The 25,382-nt window shown below is 33.9% G+C and overlaps 1 protein-coding gene across 5 annotated transcripts in view; it reads left to right on the top strand.

Annotated features, from left to right (window-relative positions):
• GRIK2 (glutamate ionotropic receptor kainate type subunit 2) overlaps positions 1-25,044 on the top strand; it is a 358,831-nt gene extending 333,787 nt beyond the window's left edge. For 2 of the 5 annotated variants that reach the window (XM_088161972.1, XM_088161974.1), the window contains 3 exons: positions 5,285-5,535; positions 13,623-13,800; positions 20,064-20,216. In XM_088161972.1, the coding sequence (XP_088018098.1) occupies positions 5,285-5,535; positions 13,623-13,800; positions 20,064-20,077 (443 nt within the window). In that variant the 3' untranslated portion in view covers positions 20,078-20,216. Of the gene's footprint in view, positions 1-5,284; positions 5,536-5,740; positions 11,510-13,622; positions 13,801-20,063 lie in introns of those variants that run through there. The other 3 variants (XM_088161975.1, XM_014880418.2, XM_088161973.1) reach the window with 2 other exon arrangements.
• Positions 25,045-25,382: the final 338 nt, after the last annotated feature.

The raw sequence follows: 25,382 nt of genomic DNA, 5'->3' as shown, positions 1-25,382 counted from the left end.
TCTGTCTAAGAGATGTGTTTTAGAGCAGTTTATAATGATAGTTTGAGGAGTAGCTAAAAAACTAACATGTGTCAAAAAAAGAAAAAAAAATAGAGCTGGAATGGATAATACAATAATTTATTAATCACCTGAGTATTTAAAACAGTAAAAAAATTCCAAAAAACATCTTCCTTCTGTTCAAGTTATCTTGGTACTGCAAAAAGAAAGTGTGTACTTAGTATTAAATCTGTTATTGTCAGGTCTTATTTGAATTATTCACTGTAGGCAATCATTATCCTGTTTTGTTTTGCTTTATAATGCACTCACTGTGGAGGACAGATATGTTTTAAGCTAGTTGCAGATTAATATTTTTAAATATGTTCCTTTCCCTGTCCTAAAACAAAAAGTACATAAGAACTCAAGAATTACTTAATGGCTACTGTACTTCCAACACCTAAATATTAATCTAACTTTGATATCAATTTTTTTGCATATTTATGTCTGGGAAATGAATATGTAAATCTCAGCTACATCATCCATCTTTTTTACATTTCAGCTTTATATACCTACATGAACTTTAAAACAATGGTACTACAAAGAAATGACCAGAAATGAACCTCAGCTGCTAATAGTTATGAGTGCAAAGAAGTGAAAACAATCAGAGAACACACTACCTGAGAAAGTGGTTTGATTACATTTAGCATAAAATACTAATTTTAAGTGTTTCCACTGCTGGTGTTACCAGCAACTTTTCCAAGCCATACATATAGCTCAAAGATTAATACATATATATGTATATATTTACATATATATACATATTTTGCATGTTTATATGTGTAAAGGTATAGTGAGAAGGCTGAATGTTTGCAGTTTTAATTTAGATATGGGGTAGGTTAGACTGGTAAGCATCTAGTTAGACAGTAAACATCTCCTGAGGATTTTCCATCTTGTAACTGCAACTTAATAAATATTTTCTGTTTACTCCATATCTAATATTAAAATATTATGATCCTAATGTAACATCCTAATGAACTATCTGGGTTAAAAATAAGAATATAAAAAGTCTGATTTTTTTTTTTATCAGAAAGTTGATTTTGAAATTGGAGCCAGGGACTGGGAACTGAGAGAATCCCTTTTCTTTCTTCAAATACTTCTTGGAGTTTTTAGGACCCACAGATAGGAAGAATGAACTAAGATATATTGACCCTTCCTTCCATCCCACTTAGAGAAGGTAAAGAGGGTTAGGAAGCTGAAGTGGCTGTAACTTTTAAAATAATAAAAAAAAATTTACAATAAAAAATAAAATAAAGTCTTGGGATTATTAATAACAACAACAACAACAACAAAAACCCAGAAATAAAAGATGCAATCTGTGGTTTCTGTGTATTCAGAATGTATTTTTCCTATCTAGCAAATCAAAAGTAACATGTAAGTATGTCCTGTGGGCATATTTAAAAACACTAGGCTATTCATAGTCATTCCTTTTGGTAAAATGCACCTGGCATGATGAAACAAAAAATTTCCTGGTTCAAAATTCTCTTATTGAAGGAGTTAGCAGAATGCTGCTCTTCTTTTTGATTTACTTAAAGTCAAAATCAGTTCTACAGGTCCCAATGTGCTCCAGCTGCTTTCATATGATAGAATGGGTAAAAGAGACTAAAAGTAACCAGGCAGAATATTTTACTAAGTTGAAATCTAGTAGGAAGCATTTTCAAGACTAGTTAGATCAGCAGAATTTCACAAGACTAATCTGTATGCAATGAAGTCTCAATACAAAAAGCTTATATGTTCATAATTTATGTTTAAACATATCATTATGTACATAAATCTTTATATACTGAGACATCAGGACAGAAAACATATCTGTGTATAGCGTCTGCAGCAACTTTGGGAGACTTAGTTTTGTAGAGCTGCTTTAGAAAAAGGTGTTTTATGCAAAGTTTTATTTTTATTTTAAACTTTCGTAAGCAGGAAACTGCAATTAGAAATTATGCACTCAGTTTTTTCCCCCGATTTTGGAAGAGAGTTTTAAAAATCCTTCTCTTCCTCCCATGAACAGACTTGTAAGATCTTTTTTTTCCTCAAATGCTTTGTCTTTCTACTGAAGGTTGACATGAGAAGTTTATATTTCTTCATGTTTCAGAATTTAGTTATCTTTTTCTGTTTTTTCTTTTTTTTTCTTACACTTTATTACTTCACTTTTATTCATACTGTAGGTATTTTGCAAATTCACTCATATATATTGTCTGTGAGTCTTAGAGTTTCTATTTTCCTTCTATGTTTTTTTGGTTTTGTTTTGAACTCTTAATTCTCTTTAATGAGGATTTATATAAAATTATATTAAACACTCTAGATTTAAAAATGTTAAAAGCAGGACATGATCTTCTTGCAACACTTCCTGGCAGGACTCAAGTCGTGTTTCAGTCATGTGATTAGAGTGATAGGGAAAATTACCTGTAAGTATCATACATATTTTGCATTTACTTGCTAACATTTTTCAGTTCTGCAGGAAAAACAGCTGTTACACCTAGAATGTAATCTGGGTGCTTGACCCAGATTTCTCTATTTACTGTTTCTTACTTTTCACGCTACCTGTGTCATCCGCAGATCAGACTGTGATACTTTTGTCCACTTCGGGTGTTTCTGGGTAAATTTTCCATTGCTGGGTCTTGCCCTGTTTGTAAGAGAAAAAAAGCTAGGAGAAAATCTAGTCTGAGGAAATAATATTGTTCATATGCTTCGTTTGTTCTCTTAATAGCTACTCGAGTCAGTTTAAACAGAATTAAAAATTATTTTTTCAAAGTATCAGATTATTAGGTGTACTCAATATTTGTTTCAAAATGTAAACCTATGAATTTAGAACATTCTAAGTCCTTCAGAATTAGAATAGAACTACAGCATTCAGTGCTAGCTTTTTCATGGGTATAAATGTTTAAATTCTTGATTTAACAGCAGCAATATATAATGCTTGTCATCCTACACTGATCCTTACTTGTGACAGGATCACTTCTTAGACCATCTAAACATGGCAGTAGAAGCACCAAAGGTCCTGTAATATGTCCCTTTCACACCTATTTGTGCAAAATTTTGCCAACCACCAACAGTAATACAAATACTATTGAACTGAATCACTATTTAGCTGTGTTTCTAATGCAACTCTCATTAACTTAACTAATTGTAGACTGTGTTAGCCCATGCTTTATTGTTTCTGTCCATGAATTCCTCAGTTAATTAATTTTTAACTGGTTCAAATAGATTAGAATTGTAAGTGTACAAATCTGATCCCCAGAAAATATAAATAATACATGACGAATAGATGGTACTCAATATATTTAGACCAATAATGTTGAAACAAAATGCAAATCAGTTTAATTAGAAAGCAGCCTGTCAGATCAGAAGACAGGTTAAACTGAGTCAAAGACTATTTCTCTGAATCTAATGTTATTTAAGTTGTTATTGTTAAATATTTATATGCAGTGTAATGTTGAAGATATCCCCAAAAGATTACAGAATGCACTTACACTTCCCCAGGCTCTTGTGGGCTAATCACTTTCCCTCTTCCCCCGACTGAAGCAATGTGTCAAGTATAGGGTTTTGCAGAATTTCAGCATAATCAGGAAAGTCTGAAATGATGTGACTTAGGCCCCTGAATGAACAAGAATAGAAAAGAGGTTTTTTTCCTTTCTTTATGCTTCCTGTATAGTCCAGTGCAAACACAGTTTACCTCCTAGCACAAAACATCATCCTTTTATAAGCATAGATAATTGCACAAGTCCTTGCAATTTAAATACTTTGAGAATGGCTCTTCCCACCATTTATTCTTGAATAAAGGAAAAGGTGCTTTTGTATTTTGTATTTAGCAGTCTTTTCTATGTTCTATACTGGCACAGCAGCTCTTTCTAATAAGCTTTCTTCTCAGGATAAGTTCTAGATATGTAAAAAGAATTTGAAGAAATATAGAATAAGTTGAAATAAATTTTTTAAAAATATACGTTTTCCAATAATTTATAAAACATCTTTATCCATGCATTTCTTCAGCCCCTTCACAGCTGATCACAGTACATTAAATAGTTAAATAGGCAGCATCGCTCTAGCAGATACAGAGGATTTTTTTAAAATGTAAAAAGTTAATGAAAATGTATTTTATTACTCAGCTGAAAGGAATTGTAAAAACTATAGCCAGTAAGTAACATTATTATGATAGAAAGAAAAAGAGGAAGGATACATTACAGTTTATAGAATTGCGTTCATATCAGCTGAAAGAGGGGATGCCATGCCTTTTCATCTGCTCTTTTTCTTCCTTTCCTGAGATTTCTTAACTATTTAAAGAAGTCTTTTGTTCTTGTTTTCAAAGGAGGACAAGAAAAATGATGGCTGTGTTCTCTACTTAAACATTGCACAAATCTTAACAGAGAAAGCCCTTCTAACTGACATGATTTACTCTGTAACATTCAGAAAATAAAAACTTTCTCCATTGCCATGATTCAATTATCAATGTACATTTTGAAATACTCATTGAAAATCCTTTATGCACAATGTAAAGAAAAAGAGAACAGATTGCATACAAAGATATGACACCAGAGTTTCAACTCCCCCTTGAAATTTTGAAATGTTCAAGAGCTACAAAATTATAATGTCATTTTAAAATAATGAACTATGAGAAAGAAATACATCAAAATATGAGAATTTACATCCCTGTTATCCAAAGGCACTGAATCTTATCCTTCCGAATTTCTTGCTACCTGGTACTGTTAAAAAGTAAGTGCATGCTGAAAGGTGTTTTGAGTGCTTGACAATCTATCAAATAGACTTTTGTGGGTTGGTCCTGAAGCATAAATTGTTTTTTCTTTCTTTTAATCAAGTAACAGGATAAAGTGTTCATTAAATATCAGACCTCTTATTAGCTTTAGGGCAGCAAGATATGAAGCAACAGATTTATGCATATTAGACTAAATCTACTGAAGCTCATTAAAAAACTTATTGGGAAAAGATTGAAAAAATTGAAAGAAGAATACTGTTTGGCTGGTAATATTTGGGCATGAAGATGTCTGAGACCATGAGACTAAATGTAATAGGAATTGTTGTATCAAGTGGCCTGGCTTACTGTCAACACCAGCTGGATCAAGTTTTCTAGATATATGTTTGTGCAAGCAAGCGGGTTTGTATTTATGTGACCAGTGTATCAAGAAACAAATGGCTCTTTGACTAATATTATGGCTGCTAAAGATATAGTTTTTCTTATTCAGAATACTAACATTTCATGTAATATATTCCATACAATATTTCTTCCCTGTGGTCTCTTCAGGTTCTCCATATAGAGACAAGATCACTATAGCAATTCTTCAGCTGCAGGAAGAAGGCAAGCTCCACATGATGAAAGAGAAATGGTGGAGAGGCAATGGTTGCCCAGAAGAGGAAAGTAAAGAGGCCAGTGCTTTGGGAGTTCAAAACATTGGAGGAATCTTCATCGTGCTGGCAGCAGGATTGGTGCTTTCTGTCTTTGTGGCAGTTGGGGAGTTTTTGTATAAGTCAAAAAAAAATGCCCAGTTGGAAAAGGTAAATATTGTCATTACCTGCTTATTTTATATTTATGGTCTATTAAAATAATGCTTCAAACATTTTGTGATGTTTAGTGAAATGTAGGTGATGCATACTTATTGTTTATTCTTATAGTATTTGTATAACAAAGGATGATGACAGCAAAATATCCAAAGTTTTACTTTTACAGCTTTTAATTTTTCTTCAATGTGTTCAATTGTAGCCAGATTTCAGGACAAGTGACTATTTCTCCTCTTATTCAAGCCTGAAAAAAGACAGCTTTTTACTCCTGGAAGTTCACTGCAGTTAATTTTATGGATGAAGAAGAAATCTGAAACTGTAATGGGAAACAAATTAATCTTCTACAGATAATTCTGATTTTCAAAAGACAAACTGTAGCTCAAAGTCAAAATCTAAAAATGTTTCTATGTTCTTTATACGAGTTTATACTTGCAAAGTTGTCCTGGTAACATCTGGAAAAGATTACATCAATATGATTCTTTTTTTTTTTGGTGGGTTTACTACTGATATGATGTCCTGTAATTTCAAACTGACCTAGTTTTGAAAATCCTATTGTTAACTTGCTGTGTACTTGCAATTTATACAACCAGAATACTGTAATTGTTCTAAGACTATTATATAATGAAAAATTTGTAGCTGAAACCACAATTTTTGCATAATAATTAAATAAATCTTTCTTGATGTATGTGCCCATGTCTAAACCTAAAATAAAATAGTATATTTTATTACTATGGCAAAATCTGAATTTTAAACTTTGAGAGAAACTGTTGGATTTTGCTAGGTCTTTTTTATTTTTTTTAACTTTTGAGGAGATTGTGACCTATGACAACGTTTAAATTTATGTTTAGAAATGTAATTTAATAAATCAGTAGTAAATCCAAAAGCTATATTTATATTGGTATTTTTCCAGATGATGCTAGTGAGCTTTTGTAACTCCAATCCTTACTCAGAAAATTTATTATTTGTTTTCACTTCTTTTGAGGCAACTTTTTGGTACTCAAGTTTCCTGTTATAAATGCATTGTTAAGATTTTTTTTTCTAACACACACTAAGGCAGTGTGAGGTTTCAAAGTCCTAAACACTGTTTGAACATGGGTACATTCATTTAATTGTTAAAGGCTCTTTAGGTCCTCTTCTTTACAATATTGCAGTCTAATTCCTTCTGTTAACATACTATTGGAATGTTATGTTTCTGAAATGAATTTGTAAGGAAAAATATACTGGTTACTTAAGAAACCCATGTAAATATCAATAATTTTTGTCCATTCCTAAAATGGATATGGATCTCATATGAACACCAGTAAAATTTGGTTTAGTTTTCTGGATTTTTATCAAGCACTCAATTAGAAAAATAGGACTGCTCTGATAGTAATTTTGTTGCGTGAGTTCAGTATTTTACAGGGTGTAAATACATATGTGATAATAGCAGCATGTTGGAAGTTGTGAGAGGAAGAAAACAAACTTTTCAATTAAGGATTTGTTTCCTTAAGTCCTTTAGTTGGGGGGTGGGAGGAGTTTGTTTATGTTTGTTTGGTTTGGGTATTTTTTTGTTTTTTTTTTTTTTTTTAATTTTTACTTTGCGTTTGCTTTTTTCCACTTGTTTGTTTATTAGTGTTGGATAGAGATAGCAATGACTGGAGGAATGTGACATTTCAACAGCATTTGTACCAGAAATGTTTCATCATCAAGTATTTAGATAAGTAAAAAAGTTAGGAATAAATCTGAAGCAGTTGAGTTGAGTCAGGCTTCTCTCCTTTCTCTCCGCCTTGCCTCTAATCACTTCCATCTCCTTCCTGCTACTCCTACATACTCTGATATCAGCAGACCATTGAAATTTCACTGCAGTTTTATTTATGGAATGAACTTAAGAGGAAGATGATGCTTGCATCCCTACACATGGCCTACCCCAGCATCCCCTCACACACTCTTCTTGCAGCACTCAGAGACTTTCAGAAAACGTCTTCTCTCAACCTCTCCAAGTGTAGCAGATCTCCTTTGCCTAAGAGAGGGAGCAACAGCAGCCTAGGGCGCAATGAGAAATCCTGTCGTTTGTCTCCAGTCCCTGATGAGATGGGTAAACAGTGCAAATATGCTGCTTTGGATATCCCGAGGGGAGAGAGGAAGCACCTATTTTTGTAACATTTGTGGTTTCATCCCTTAGGAATCAGAGTATCATTCTGGCATAATGTTTGTCAATATTTGGAAAGAGGGAAGGTCAAAGGTCATATTAAAAGCCAAGGAAACAAAATGAATCAGATAACTTCAGCTGCTGAGTATATGAAGTATCCTGAGATATATGTGGGCACGAGTGTTTGCTTTTTAACCTGTACAAAATACTCAGTTGTACTTCCAGCAGGGAGGTAAAGCAGATTGAAATTGTATAATATAGATATGGGAGTTTAGAATTTTTTATGTCACCCTGCTCTTAGAGCTTACACATAAACAGAGATAATGTCTGGTGTGAACCTATTTGGAGGAGTGAAATCTTGAAAGGAATCAAGCTCAGAAAAACAGCAGATAAAATGGTGTTATTTGCTAAAATAAAAAATGTTGCATCTTGTAAGAAAAGATGGCTCGAAGCATCCATGCCCCTGATGTGTTCAAAAGTCCGAAGGAAACATATGACACTCCTGAGACTTTATGTGAAATAGATGATTTTATGCCACCACAACACTTTCCAGATAGAGAGAAATTCCTCTTTTACTGACACCCTTCAAGAGCAAAGATAAGCCTGGATGTTATCACACTTAGACTGCCAGTCACTTGCACTTACTAAAGCTAGCTTGCTTGAAAAATAACTATCCTAAACTACTATTTTCCAGAAAATCCAGAAATTATGAATGTGAAAACAGCCATACATGTATTAAATTCTACTGTCATTGCTAGCCATTCAAAACTCATTGAGCCTTCAGCAGGATGCAGCTAGTTCAAAATTAATAAAATTTACAATAGCAGATTGTAAAAATATCAGATGTAAATGTTATTAATTTTGAAGTGCTAAGTACTTCAAATAATGTGAAACAAGACACATACCTTAACTATTTGTTAAGAGATGAGGTCATACTCTTCCAATAGTAAAAACTACTAAGTCTCAACATGTAACAGTAACGCCAACAAAGTATTTCTGAAGTTATACAATCAAATCATAACATAAACATCATTTAAATTAATCTCTGAAATAGTTATTTATTTATAACATTATGAAAGCAATAAAACAATAAGTACATTAATACTTGCTGATATTTCACATACATTTACAGGGAAGACAAAAGCTATTGAACTTTCCATGTTAAATAATTCACTGCTCAGCTGCACAATTGAGTCGAGACAGATCAGTGTGGATAATTTATCTTACAAGGCCCAATGACTGAGCACTTGGCAGAACTGGGCCCAAAGCAGAGATCAGTAGCTAGGAATATAAACATGTTACATACAGAACTGTTTTACTTACAACTGCAGATTCCATGGAACTAGAAATTCAGAATGCTGAGCTGTGACCTGTATATGAGACTATGTCTTCAGAGATGGCACAGATTTATCTGGGTGACTCTTGCCTGAAATGAATTGAATAAAATAATTTAAAACACTTTCTGCAAAATGCTCAAAACATGTTTTTATAATGTAAGGATCCTAACTGGCTCAAAAATTCACGTAGCTTTAATGAGCTGCAGAGTCTTTAGGTTATGGTACAATTTGATCTTAAACTTATTAGAAATTAAATGCAGTTTTGCTGTGATTGCTAGTAATGCTGAATTTTCTACCTCATATGCATGTTTTAACAGTGCAAAAACCCGGAGTGTATTTTGGACTAAATAATTCTTCTAGTCTTGCCTAGTACATAGTGTCACTGTTTCCTCCAGAGAAAGTGTTGGGAATGGCAGAGCACATATCCTTGTCTATGGCAGACTCTTGATATTCCAGTTGGCTCAGTGGGAAAGGGTAGGAGGAGATGGTAGGTCAGAGGTTGTCCTGACTGCATTCTTGCAGAGCAACCACAAGATGGTGCCTTCTAATTTCTGAGAGGGAAATTTAATTGTCACTTTCTAATAAAATTTATGTCACAATGCTTACCTATTGTTTAATTGCAGCCTTTATGAAAATACTGAAGGCTTGTATCATTCCCCATTGTTTATGATACAAACATCTAATTATGTCATCTACTTGGAAACATGTTATTATCAGACCTTTTTTATCTAGCCAATCTTGACAATAAATGCTCAGTCATTTGCATTTTATAATTGCTTTTGCTGCTGAATGACCTGCTCCCTTATTTTAACAGGCACTCAGAGGGCAGTGAATAAGTAAGGTTAGAAACAGAAGCCATTTAAAACAATTACTATGTCTTTCCTCTTCTTTTTTTAAAAAAATTGATGTGCATCAATACATTATGGGTTTATGTCCATTTCACACATTTAGTTTTACATAGTTCATATTATTATTGTAAATGCCAAAGAAAACATTGACCTTGAAGATCATTAATATTTAGCATAATATATTGATGATTCTCAGTTTATTGACCTTTCCTTTGATTTTTTGTGCTTGGAGTTTTTTTAAGTTTCTCTGGGATAATTTCCATTTTCATACCACCCTTACACAGTGATTATATACTACTGTAAGACTCAGCTGTGTGCTAGAAACTACATGTGCACTGCTGAAAACATTAGGATGAAATTTACAGTATCGATGAAGGCAATGTCACAGATATAGACCATCGCTTGTTGCTACCTTTGTAAATTGCTGTCCTTGTGCCTGTCCGGGTCAGGGTTTCTTTGGAGAGGGTGACATTGGCTGGAGAAGTTATCTGCAAACCTGGTTTTATTGATGTAGAGTCCCCACACCCTTCTGAAGAGGCAAGGAGGGGCCAAGAGCTGATAGGCTGGAAGAGCTCCCAGTGCCTGGAAATGCACTGTTGCTCTGTGACTATAGACAGTTACATCCCGTCCTGATTTTGCTTCTCTCAAATAGGATTTAACTCTTCTCAATTTGTTTACATGGAGTCAGTGTAAATGCTAACAAGAGTTTATTTTACAATCTATTTGTACTAGGAAAAGTTTCACTCATTATGTCTTACAATGCTTCTTTTTAGAATTCATGTGAGAGAACTACAAATATATATCTTGTCCTGTAGGGAAAGGACTTACAGAAATAAGTTAATAATAACTGAAATAGTGTGATGCTTCTTTGTCAGCAGAATGTGTAAAAAGTCAGTATTTTAATCTTTGTTTTAATTGTTATCTCACCAACACTGCAAAACCAAATTTCAATAATTTCATATGAAAAAAATGAAAAAGTTTTAAGATCTTTCTTATTTTGCCATAATATTTTATGGTGTGGGGGTTATTTTTACAAATTTTACTAAATTAATTTTCACTAAAGTAGTTTACTTTCTCAAAAAAATGCAGTTATATCAGTTTTGCTGGAGTTCAAAAATATTCCTAGTAGTTTAATATCAAAAGCCTTTGAATTTGGGACAGTAATTTATTATAGTTTTGGAACAATACCAAAGTAAATCTCGGCCTAGTGATTTTTTTTTTCCAGGGGGAAACAAGTTCAAAAGATTTTAAAGTTGAAAAGCCTGTTCCTCAGGCTACAAGAAACAAAAGAATGTGGACATTCTTGGTGAATTGAAGTAAAACCTTTGGGATTTATATCCCAAGTAGCTTTTATACAATCTACAGTCAGTGATGTAGCCTGTATTTTTGTGTCACATTTTTTAACGGAGTAACCTCAGAAATTGTTATTTTGGCTGGGAAAAGGAGAAGTGGGAAAGATCATGGGAGAAAATGTTTTTCTGACACTAGCACACTGTATTCTGTAGATATACCATTGGAAAATTGGGAACTTTTGTCACTCTGTAGTCCCTTGAGCACTGTATGAGTATGTATAAACTTGTATGGTTAATTTATGTGTAAGTGTAGAGATTACATGAATTTCAGGTATCAATTTTAATTAAATGGCCTCTTGGAGAACATCTAAGTATATATTAGAAGATATTTTCTAAGGGGAGGAATTGTTACAAAACTCAACAAATCTAAACAAATCCCCTCAAAACCAAAATCCAATCCACACCTCCAAACACCTTCAACAGAAGGAAAAAAAGAAAAAAAAAAACAAAACAAAAAACCACAAGTTCCCAACTGTGGCATTTTAAAGCCATTTTCAAACAATAAAATACTAAAACCAAGTACTTTATTTTGATTTTTCATTGCAGCTCAACCAGTATCTCTTTGGTAATGGACCTTTTTTCTGAGGTATTTTTAATGTCTTATTTTATGTCTCTCCAAAAACAACTCCAAATATAAGAGTATATGTAAAGTTGACCATTACATAAGTACATAAGCACACAATTAAAGGAAGTTCACTATAGTTCCATATTCATTCAGTCAAAGATTAAAGCTTAAATTATTGGTATGAGTAAGTTTGAGGAGAATTTAAAGCTGGATAAAAATATTTGGAAACTCCTACATGTTTACTTTATAGCAAATATGGTTTACTTCATGGTTTCACTCGTCAGAAGAAAGAAGAAACTCATTACATGATTATTTTCTCCTCTGATGAAAATATTTTTTCCATTCCAGTGGAAAAAATGTCATATCATAAAGCATTCATTACTTTCTAATAATTTTTCATTGTCTTCCTCTAAAAATATTACTTTAGCATATAGGTTATATATTTTATATATAATATATATTATAGCATATATGTATTATAGCATATAATATTTTAATATAAAACATTAAACTTTTGATTTTTAATTGATCATCTATATTATAGTTAAATGTAGTAGCAAATACAGTTTAGTTCACCTGATTTATTTACTTTTACTTTTGTATAGGTCAGCAAAATAACAAAGACTTCCGACTACCTTTTAGATTGAGAAAATATCCTTGAATGTCAGATGTGACCATATAATTGTAGAGAAATGGGTGCTAAACCTTTTGATATTATGTATTGAAATATGACTATAACAGTGTTTCCAAAACAGTAGAAAACCTTGGCAATAAGTTAATACTAATAGTCTCTCTCTGTTCAATATGATTTGAGGCCATGCAAATTTCTCATTAAATTCACATTATCACACTGAACTATAAAACTAGTTTAAATTTTTACATGTGAATAAACTACAGAGGACTTAATCTGAGCAAATTCTGAAAAAAAAAAAAGCTGTTTAGAATTCAGGTAAGAAAGGTTATATTTATTTTCTAAAACATCTCTGTAAAATGAAGTATTTATTTTCAAATTATCTTATACGAAGCATTCAATCCAGATAGATTGGTACTACAAAGCATTAATTATATAGCATCATCACTTCCTTTCACTATGCCTGGTGATCAGCAAACCTGACATTCCTTAGACAAAAAGAATGAATTTAGATGTAGGATCAAAGATGGTTCAACAGGTGAATGAACCACGTCCTGTGGTTGAGAATGCAAGATCTCAGGGGATTGACTCTGGGCAACTAGGAACACCTCTGCTGAAAGGCAGAGAAACATCTGCACAGATGTGATTGCAAAATACACGCCCATTAACATTGCATTGCTTATTGTTCTAAACCAGTTAGGCAGTGCCTAGATTCTGTTATTTATTTTCTCAGTGACAGCTATGTGGCTGAAGTAGTATTAATTCCTCCTAGTCCTTGTTAAACACCTGCCAGTCATGTGTAGCCATTATCCAGGGACACTGGACAGCAGTACCATGTTCTGGAAGAAGATCTGGACTGGTGCGACAGGGTTTACATCAGTGGAAATTATTGCCTCTGACTGAAACGCTAGTGACAAATAGCACTTGTTGCCACTCTGAGTTTGAAAACACCGACCCAAACCTAGAGAAATGTGAGACTATCAGCCTCTTACAGAAGAGGTTGAACTGAAAAATGAGGATAGAAGATATCTTCTGAATGCTTGCCTTTACCTATCCAACACAGCACCTGTCTCCCTGGGATTAAATTGCCATCACACCCCTATTTCAGCCAGGCACTGGAAGCTCAAAATGACTGCACCATCCTGGTCTGACAATAGAGTAGGACTGTGTATCATCTGCGTGTCGATGACACCACAGCCCAAATTATTTCATTATCTCCTCAGTGGCCTCATATACATGTTGAAAGGAGAGATGACAGGATGAAACCTTGTGGAATCCTGCATGAGAGAGAGCCCTCGGGGCTGATGAGCAATTGCCCTATGCCATCCTCTGGGATTTCTCTGAGAGGAAAGAGTGGAACCACACAAGTGCAATCCCTTCTGCCCCAGCCTAGGTCCACAGGTGAGTCAGAAAAACATCATGGTCAGTGTGATGGCCAGAAAGGCTGCTGGCAGAGCAAAACAAAACCACTTTGAAAAAGCTTTCTGCACTAATAGAAGTTCCCCATCAACCACAGGAAGAAGGGTAGCTGTCAGGCTGGAAAAAAGGAAAAGAATTTCAGAAGACTTTAGATGAACTCAAGTGTTGCTTTCCTGGAAGTCTATGTCGTCCACCAGAGTGTATTTTGTTCTGTTAGGAAATAAATTTTAGAATTTGAGAGTGGATGAATTGTTTTTTGGTGTTGTTTTGGGATTTTTTTTGTTGTTGCTGTTTGTTTTATATGGGTTTTTTTGACACCATTTGATAATTTATTTAAGGCAAGCTGGAATTTTATTGTCCACTGGGAGACACTCACAATAAAAACGAGAAGTGGCCTGCAGTGAGGTCCTGCATGTCATCTAAGTTCATCTCATAACTCTAAAACTCAGCAAGCACTTCAGCCTACAGAAAATTGTTTCAGTGTTGTTTTTTTATAGGAAGGGTCAGTCCCATCAGACTTTTGTTGATGCTCTCTGTCAAATAGCTACAAAAGTCCTTGAGACAGCCAGCATTCAGTTACAAGGTAAAGCACCTCATGCTTCATCAGTGCATCTGAAACTACTCTACTGGTGGTGACTTTGTAGATACTACAGTGAACACAAAACTTTATCTGTGGAATTAAAAAATTCACTTTGCTTGATTTTATTGTCTTCATTTGAGTGGTTAGTGAGATTTCTGTTCATATAAGACATATTTATTGGTCTGAAAATAACTTCTTAAAATGATTGCTTGTTCTATTTCTACCAAAATCCCTAATAATTGCTTAATCTAAAATTGAGAATATACTGGTGATATGTTCAGGTAATTGGTGTGAATTTAGTCTGAAGTGTACTTGTGCATTATACTTGCTATGGATTGAAATTGTACTGCATCAGAAAAGTCAGTGGCAAAATATTTTTCATGTAACTATATTGTGTGTATATAGATATGTATGCACATATATATGTGCAACCTTCAATCTACAGTCATGCTTGAGAATGGGTATATAACTAAACAACCTAAAGATCTTATCATAACAAGTACACTTCAACTTTGAAATGCCTGTACTCCAACTACCACGATATATGATTTCACTTTTTCTGAGGTTGTTTTCTCCTTAATTATTCATCTCTTTGTGATCTTAAGCAAGCGTTTTGATAGGATTTGTTTTTCTGTCTAGAGGATTTAATATTGACAGGTTTTCCATACACATATTTAAAATCCCTGAAGGAGTGGCATAGGAATCAGAAACTGATTAGGAGGGAGAGTCAGAGTAGAACTGTGCATTCATTCTCAGCTAACTTCAAGACAAAAAGCATTTTGATAGGTATGTCCTCCTAAATGCTGGAACAATGACCCATAAGACAAGACGACAATACAGGATTACTGCTGTTACTGCTTTAAGATAATTAAAGAACTCTTCAAATGATGTCTAACAGACAAGACTGGAAGTAATGAACTTCTCAGTAAATCTTAAATCCTTCTATTGAATGTTGACAATCTTATATTATCTGCATCAAAAAAGGAAAAAATATAAACCAGGGATTGGAGATTTTTTTATTTAAAACACAGTGACTAATAGTCACTTGGATCAGAATGTTTAGAGTGGTGCAGGAATGCTGTTCTCTCTTCCTGTTGTTCTTTTTAGGCTGTTAAAAGAAAAATCTATGACGATAGTCTCATCAAATGCTATTATGATTTCTAAATACTTTTCTAAATTCCCATACAGCAAAATAATTAAAGCAGTGTAAGTATTATCTACCTTTCATATTAATACACATGTGCAAAAAGACTTTTTTTTTTTTTTCCTCATGTAGTGAAGCCATGCACAAGCTGTCTAATCAGCTTGTTAGCAGTGGTAACATTTTGCAAAATTCCATCTGGATTCTCCATGACTTGTGAGATGTCAGCTGTGGCAAAGAATGTCAGAGGTTATTCGTCTTAAGGAGATGAACTTTTTCAAAATAGTTTTGTGATAGAAGCCTAACTACAGTTCTGATTGAAATTATCTTTTGTACTCTTTTTTTGCAATGCTTTGTCATGATGTGCTGCAAAAAACCAGATGCACTTATGTGCACTATGGTTTAGAGAGCTGTGTGCTGTCCTTAAATTCTTCTAGCATTTGATTATATCTAAGATGACTTGGAGAGAGCATTTACTTTCTGGTAGCGTTTAAGAAGACGACTTATGATTTTGTAAGGGTTAGTGAAAAATCGATAATAACTCATGTTCTTGTAACATGCCTGCAGTGTGGAAGGTAAGTTGGGAGCAAGAGGTTATTTTCTTTGAATTAAGTGGAGAGTCTTGTAATATATACTAAAGTGCTCAATTCCATGATGGACAACAGTTTTGAAAAGTAGCCTTTCAGTTCTATAAACGTTTGACTGTTTTCCCCTAGCAATTAAATTCAAGATCAAGACATTGGATTATCTTTTCTAATATCATATCTGAAAACATCTTTTATAAAAAAATATGCCAGAGGTGCTTCTTGTTTTCATGTCTTATTATTCCAAGAACTGTACCTTAACAGTGAAAGAACATAAAGTTTAACGGTATAGAAAATTGAGACTACAGAGGTTGGAATTTAAATTAGAAAAATAATTATCAAGTAAAAAAAGCAAACCATAAATCCTTTCTAAAATTTTTTTAATATGAATTTTTTAATATGTGTGAAAACTCTTCCTTATATTGCTCAGATAGAATCCAAAGAAGAAAAAAAGATTTGGATCATAAACTCTTACATAACCTTGAAATAATATTTTTAAAATGCATTACTATTTCAGTGAGAGAAATTTGAAACAAATGAAAAAACAAACAGGAGACATGTAACAATGCTCTTTAGCAGAAAAAGCATTTTTATTACCTTATGTGCATACAAGATCCCATAAACAATTTATAAAAATAATCTGAAAACATAATATGGAAGAATATTTTATATAAAATAACTCTCTCAAAGTTGTGGTATCTACTTTATTAAGACTGTCAGTCATTCAAACATTTCTCTTTTAATGAGTTTTCAGACCCAGGTAAAATTCTCAGATAAAATATGTTGGCAAGTTTCTTGAGATCTCATTTTCAGAGTATTTCAGAATGTTGACATATATCTTTTCACCTGTTGGATGTTGGTTGTAACTCATTTCCTACTGATATTACCTAAAAAATTATACCTTTTGCAGATTTTTGCAAAGGTTTTGGTGGATTTATTCCTCTTGAAAAGGATTTGTTCTAATTTGGGACTCTTCTTAGATGTCTTGGCAAAAAATATAGATAAGTTTAAAGTTTTAAGAGTTAATGCATCATTTTAAAATTTAAAAGGGTTTTGTTCCTCAGCATGTTTTAGCTAGGCCTTTAATTCTAGAGGTGAGAGCTGTATAATGGCTACAAGTGGTGTAGGGCTGAGTTGCACCATTTACTTCTTAATGGATTCCCTATGAAATTCCTGAGTTGTATGCTAGGTTCCTCACATAGTGTAAATGCCAACATCTTCAAGCCTTAACAATTTAGCCTGTAAAGCATTAGGGAATACTAAATTAAATCTTGCCCTTTTAAAATATTTCAGGGTTAATTTCAATTTTGTAACCATAATGGAAGTTTTGATGTTAAGCAACAACACTTTATTAGGAAAAAAAAGGAAAGTCTAAGAGAATTGAATATTTTCTTTTAAAGTATAGCAGGATAGGGAGATACAGTTTTCTACTTTCTAGACAATGCTCAGCAAATATACCTTATGCATTAAGATCTGACATATTGTATTCAGATGATTCAATTAGGAATTTTAGCCACCTCATTCACACAAAGAAAGCTGTCTCATATGTCAACCCAGTGCACATTGGAGAGCTAACTCACTTCAGCCAGAAATGCCAAACTTTTGCCTCTGAAGGATGTGTACCTGGCTCTGAACCGGAGAAATATGCCTTCTTCACCTTTGGACTCACAAACTTTTCTTAGTTGCATATGGTAAAACAATTTCTATTGTAAATTGAGTAGGCATTATTCCTTTATTTAAAACTCAGCAGAAGAAAGAAATGCTTCAAAGGAAGTGTATCACACCCAGAGCAAGATTACCCTTTCCTGCACATCCCACTTGCCTGTTTCCTTATTCATGCAAAGCATTAGGGAGGAGGGCATTTGCTCAGGATTTGTTGAATACATGTTCAGTTCTAACTCCTGCTTAAGACGATTCATGTTTGCATTCTTCTGCACAAAACAGAATTTTATGTAAAATTATTGAAGTTCTCAAGTGAAACAGGAACTACTACTGAAGCCTTTCCTCTGCTGCTGTGTGCTCTCATCCCTAATCTACAGAACAGCTCACATTTTCCCTGTCTCCCTTTCTCTCTCCATGCCTCTGTTAACTGCTACCATGCCAAGTGGAACAGTATCAGTAGGCAGCAACTGCAAGTGACTTTACCTTGGAATGGTCTAAGCTTATAGGTTATATCTGTTTACTGAGACACAAGCTTAAATCTCTCTGGCAGAAGATGCTATTATATTGACTCTCTTAAATGTGACTCATGTTCAGCTCTAATGCTCCAGCTGATGACTGGCTGCACTAAAGAAAAGGGTATCTGCTGCATTTTCTTCTTTAGCTGTTGCCACATTTTTTAAGGAACTTGGTTTGTTAAGTCCTTTCAGAGGCTACCTATTGGATTGATAACCATGCACGGAGAACTGGAATGTGAATTCTAATGGGATCCATGACTAAGCCAAGCACCAGTATGTTTCACAGAATTTCTACTGTTGCCAAATGACAAAGCCATAAAATTTAATGGAGAAAGCTGAGTGCCTTAGTGCTTAGTGTGCTTTCAGCCCTGGAGGTTGGAAGCTGAATGCAGACTTTTATGAATACTGCTTCAATCTAGGGTCCCAGTGAACTGGGTAGAGTGAGATGCTTAAATATTTTCTGGATCTAATCTCCAAGCTTCAGGTTTGTATTAATAATGAAGATATAATGCTTCAGAAATAAAGCAGGGGATTTATTTGAAAGCCAAATGAAACAATTATATATTGACTGCCACTAATGAAACAAAATTAAAAAATGGTCACAAGATAGTTATAGTAATTCTAGGTGCTTTGACTTTTTAGTTCTTGTTCCATAGGTTGTTTGTTTTTCATTTGTTCTTTTGCCTTTTTTTCCTGACCATCTCCCTGGCCTGGAGATTAATTATTAAGAGATAAAAATGCAAAGGGTTAGACCACATCTCAAATTTTCTTTGTCTGAGAGCAATTGTCAGAGGCTTAGCTTAACATCTCAGCTTCTGGGGTATGTTATTTAGTTAGTACATTTTTCCATTGGCTGGAAAAAGTTTAAGTTAAGGTATGATGCAGAGCCCAAAAGTGAGACTTTTTTTCCTTACTACCATATGTAATTTGATACTCCAGTTCTCACACTGAGAGAAAGCTAATTGCTCAGCACACTATTAGCAGTTGAGAATTCAGTCAGACTGAGGGAATAGAGAGATTTTGTTTTACTTTTCAAATTGCTTGCACTGCAAACTGGAAAGAGGGCTTTGAGGATTTGATGGAAACATGTTAATAAACCTTTTTAAACAATATACTTTTCAAAAAAATCAGCAAAACTGAATTGCTGGGGGGTTTTTTGGTTGTTTTTTTTTTTTTTTTCCAAATACATACTCCATAAATGATAATCAGTAGCGGGAAGAGTGTTTATATACAGAAGATATTACAAATAATGGAGTAAATATCAGTTTTCAGTAACCGATCTGGATCTTAGCAGTATTTAAATGTTAATTCAGGTAAACTTCCTACACTAAGACTTAATGTTTTGTTGAAGAACTCTTACTTAAGTCACATAGAAATGCAATTATTATTTTGAAATATGGCTAAGGAGATTCTACTTAATGCCTAACATATATGTTACATTCAGATACTGTACTGTAAAGCTGACTTGTTTACAGAAAATCTACTTGAAGTGATTTTATGTCACATATGCATCCAGACTCAATACCTGCCAGAAAAATAATGTAAAGGCAAGGTGATTTATATACCAATTCATCACAGTTTGATAAGTAATTTTAATTATTATGTGATGCATATAATAAGGCCAGCAATTTGTTTTGAGCTTCAGACTGGGACAAAGCAAAGACTGACAAGGCTGTGCCAGTACAGTGAATCTGTTTCTAGACATTGCAGTTAGTAATTTCTTACAGCTGTTTTTTTTCTTGTTCCTTTATTTCCTTCTGTAGAGGTCCTTCTGTAGTGCCATGGTAGAGGAGCTAAGGATGTCTCTGAAGTGTCAGCGTCGATTAAAACACAAGCCACAGGCCCCTGTTATTGTGAAAACAGAAGAAGTTATCAACATGCACACGTTTAACGACAGAAGGTTGCCAGGTAAAGAAACCATGGCATAGAGCTGGGAAGCCAAATACCCCAAGCACAAACTGTCGTCTTTTTTCCAAACAACCTTGCGAGAATGTTTCCTGTGGAAATATGCAACAAGTGCAAAATAAAATGAGTTACCTCATGCCGCTGTGTCTATGAACTAGAGACTCTGTGATCTCAGCAGTTGCAATGGCCAGACTCGAATCACAAGCATCATGGATCAACCAAGTTATGCAGGGTTACACTGTTTGTCATGGGTTTCCACCATTCTGAATGAATGAATGTTCCATGTGAGTTTTGTGGCTGGTTTCAAATGCAGTCTCAGTGAGAAGTTACAGGTTCCTTTTGAAGTTCAACGGTTGCCAGAAAAGGGAGAATAAACGTCCAAGATGATACAAACCACAGAAGGAGTCTTGTAAAAGTAATGTCTCAGAACTGTAGTGGAACAAGAAACCATATGTTCTTCTGAACTTTCCCAGCACGGAAAAGTTGGTAACTGCTGGTAGACTGAAACTACCGTCTGGACAAGGTGATATTATCTTCCTGGATGGAAGAAATGTTAAAAGTGAAGAAACATGAATCCCATTAATAGAAGAGTAATTATGAGGATGCTCACCTGCTTTTGTTTTTTTGGACTGTTTGTGACATTGAACTAAGTAAATAAATAATAATTACAAAAAAGAAAAAAATTAGCTGGGTTGGAACTTTGCTCTAAAAAATTGACAAAAATATTTCCAGAATTTGGATCCAATTTTTAGATGAATGAAAGGTTCCTTAGTACAAAGGAGTATATCTTACAACCTTTAGATATAAGCAATTAATTTTCTTTTCTATAATTATGAAAAGAGGGAGGGGGGTGCGAAGCAGTGTATTTCACACATATAGGGTTTGCATTTTAGCCTGAATGGGTTTTGAAACACTTGTTCCTGCTACTAATTGAACTCAATGGAGCCTGTGCAATTCTCACTAATGTTGGAAGAGGGATGGGTCACCTAAAAGAATTGAATGTCAAGAACTTAAAGGAGGACTGCATTTTTCAATACAGTCACAGTACTAAATGAACAAAATTCTTGAGCAGTTTTTTTTTTTCCAAAAAAAAAAAAATGTTCAGGTTTATTTGTGGAAATGCAAGATTTCTATGAAAATAGTTTTTGTATGGAAATTTTTGTAATACTTTTTATCAACAAAATAAGAACATGTGTTTCTGTCAGGGGTGTGATGCCAAGCATGAGTGGTAGTGCGTGCGCACCACCAACGTTTGGTGAAAACTATTTTTATCATGAAAAAGGAATCTTAGAAGAGACATATTTTCAAGTTATATAATATAAAAAAATAGGTGCACTACCACCACTGCTTACCATGCTACACCCCTGGTTTCCACTAAGCTGATAACATGCTGTCATGAACAATTGTGTGTAAATGGTAAAAGACACAGACCTCTTGACCACATTGTGATAGAAGTTAATATGCACTCAGTTTGCTGTTTGAATCCAATGCACAAAATTAAAAAAAAAAAAAAAAAAAAAAAAAAAGAGAGAGGAAAAAAAGAAAGCATTAAATTTACGTCAGTTTTAGTTGGTTTGGTTTTGCTATGTGATTTGAGCAACATATGTGCAGTACTTTGTGTCAGTACTGGTACTTAGCTTCAGCTTAGTGCCCTATCCTGATGATTCTTGCCACTAAATTTGTGACAAGAGAGTTTGCTGGGATTTCTGACAGAAGCCATTACAGCACATTGTGATAATATTTGCAGGATTTGGCTCTTAGCTGCTTCAAAGCTAACTTATATGTCCTGACTGTGGTGAGTTCCTGGACATAACATTTTGAAATACTGCCCTAGAGATGCTGAATCTTGCACCTCTGTCTACTGTAAATTTATTTGTATCTCAACAAGAAATGTATAGTATGGACTACGTAGGAATGCTAAGTCAATCAAAAAATATTATGAAGATGGTCTTTGCATAGAAAAAAATTTAATTTGTCTTTAATCCCCAAAACATTAAAATATCCCCCCCAAAAACATTGAAATAATCATAGATAATAAGTCATTGGTGAGTAAAGAGATTGGTTGTTTGTTCGGGCTTAATTTAAGCTTATTATCATCTTTATGACACAGATATATATCATCTAAACTATAGAAATTATATAATGAAATTTGGGGGTAAATGGGAGGTTTGTGTCTACTACCCAGTTATCATAAATCTTCATAGAGATTGAGCTGGCCATTTCCATTGTGAGCAGGGACTGAGAAAGCAAATTCTCTTATATTTGTGAGTTTCATCCCCATTTATGTGATAACAAAGGTTATCTTTGTCTGAAGTATAAAGAAGATAAAAACACTTTAAGCAATTTTTCTGGAAATGAGTAAACTTACATAATTTATATTTAAGTTAATTCTTTAAAACACAAAGGGGAAAAGAGTAACTGTCATAACACAATGAAAACTCCTAATTATGGTGGCTTGGAATGGAAAAAATTGGCTATTGCATTTGAGTGATGATTTACAATAAAATTTGTAAAATCATGTAATAAAATGCTGTATTATATTCAAACACACCGTTCCTTTCTCCATTGAGGATGTTGAAATAAGCAGGATTTCATTCTCACCTTGATGCACAAGACTAATCTTCATTAAGCTTTATGTGAGCTAAAGTAAGAGTGAATACAGAATATGTCCCAAATATTTAATTAGGTCAAAGTTCTACAAGGAACAAAACTTCTATCACAGAGGTAGTGTGGCTTAATTAAGATTTTGGTCAGAACTTCAGCCTTCCATTATTGAGAGAAATATGCAAAGTAACTGGAGATTTGTATTAAAGATCAAGACTAGAAATGCATGGCTCCACAGATTCATAGTAGGATAATGGGTTTTTTTCATCAATCATACACTAAGTCACGTTATTATTTTGTTGTGCATTAGTAATTATTTCTGTATTAAGACATTTACAGAAAATTATCTTACAAAGATCTGTCCCCCCAAAAGAGTAGGAGATCCTACTGGTAGTTTTGTACTTGAAAAAGCTAAATTTCTTTCATTTTCTTCAAAAGCTTCATTTTCTTTTCACTGCTGTGAAAAAAAATCCTCAGTTCTGAAGAAAAATTCCTTGTTTTGAAAAGCCTCTGAAAGACTTATCCCCAAATTCTCATGCTGTATAAATTTCTATGTGTCATTAAAATTAATGGAACTTCCCAGCAAAAATCAAGAGAGTATCTCACCCATGAAGATTCAGAATACATATATAACTGCTTTATGTGGTTTCATATAACAGCCTAATTAATTGGCTGATTTCTCAGGACGGCATGATGGGTGCTTCTCTGACTGACCTCAAATGTCACTCTAGAGAAGAATTTTAAACCAGTTATAGCTCAGTGAAAAGGTGCTGCCTGGTGGTTGACAATTGGAGGTAAAAATTGAACAGGAATTTTTTCCCCCTCTCTGTCTGTTTCAATGAAAATAGACACCTATAATCTTTTAGACACAATAAACACACCATTAAGATCTTCAGGTTGCTTCATTATGGCTGGCTATCAATAGATAGCTAGAAAAAAGGACAAAACCCCTTTTATGTTGTTGATAAATATCATTTGTGAAGGACTGGTAGTGGAAAATTATGAGCCAAATGGTTGGGTGAAATCAAGAGATCTCTGGTGCTTTACAGTAAATGAGGATTTGTCCCATTATAGACATCAGCAGGCCTTTTTAATGGTATTCTCCTTTTATATAAACGTAAGTACAGATATATAGAGGGAGTATCTGCCAGATTTTATATATGATATTTCTTTCTGAAATTTCTGTCTCAATTTTCAGTTGAAGAATTCAGTATAGATTTGAAATAACCTTTTCTTTCATTTTATTATTACTTGAGGCTCTGTTCATTAATCTTTCCTGATTTCCTTCTTAGAGTGTTCACAACCCCCAAATAACTCAGTTTAGTCCTACTACACTAACTTGTTAATATTTCAGGATTGAAAAAAACCCATAGTTTATGATAGAAAAAACATTGTGCCAAAATCCAAAGCCGTAAATAGGAGAAATGCCCTAATACTCTACAAAATAAAAATATTCAGAGAAAAGGGATCATGAACAGAGGTAATATCATACTAAGAGGTAAAACATTATGTTATAAAATAATGTTTTATTGTTTTTATATTAAGGATAGTAGAAAAATGTAAAATACTTCAGACATAACTTCACTTAGACTCTAAATACATCAACAAATACGAAGTATGATAACTGAAATACTCCTTTGAAAGAAGTGTCAAAACTCCTACTTTAGAGAAATTAAGATTTTATCCAATGCAGCCCCAAATATGTATGGATATAATATTCAAGGCAGAACTAGGTGCACAGAAGCGTTTGTGTTTCTGTCAGAATTTCCAGGATGTATAGGAAAAACAAGGGTCGCTGAGGTTGGCTTCTCTTACTTGGGAGATCATTGCTTTCCAGCCTCTAACATGCTAGTGTCCTGTTCCTTTGCAGTCTTGCCTCTCTGCCCTCCTACAAGCACCTCTGACACTATGAAATTTATTTTCAAAGCCCTTTTCTTCTGGCTTTCCTTAAATCCAATTCTAATTTGAAATAAAGTTACTCAAACATCACATCTCCCCAGTTTGTATCCACCAAGATAAAAACATTAGCTTTTCATGTGACTGTAATCTAATTGACTTTATTTTCATTTACTACCCCTCTCTGTCCCCTGCCTGTGTTATCTTCTCCTGTTGTTCTTGTGCTTGCCTAGACTGTAAGCTCTTAGGGGGCAGGGAATCTGTCTTTGATTTGTTCTATGTAGCACCATGAACTATGGAGCTATATAAATAATAAAAAATGTAGATCTTCTTAAATGATGTTTGAAGTGATAGTGATCTGATTGACTGCCAGTTTAGTAATACATTGTTTTAGCTCATTGCCTGAAATCCTAATCACTGCAGCAATAGAATAAGCAGAAAAATAAAAATAATAAAATCAACCCAAAGGAGCTATCACACTGACTCCTCTTACTGAAATTTTCCCTACATGGTCGGGGTATAGGATTAGAATGTCATGTTCATGTCCCTTCTATAATGGTTTAAATATTAAATCAGCTACATTGGAAATTAAAAGAAAAAAAAAAGACAAAACAAAACAAAAAACAAAACAAGCAAAAAAACACAGGTTAACACAGATTAACACAGATATACAGGAT

This window comes from Sturnus vulgaris, chromosome 3 (assembly GCF_052056855.1).
Source record: "Sturnus vulgaris isolate bStuVul1 chromosome 3, bStuVul1.hap1, whole genome shotgun sequence".
Taxonomy (NCBI): domain Eukaryota; kingdom Metazoa; phylum Chordata; class Aves; order Passeriformes; family Sturnidae; genus Sturnus; species Sturnus vulgaris.
The sequence above is the reverse complement of the archived record's forward strand: the minus strand, read 5'-3'. Positions and strand labels throughout refer to the sequence as shown.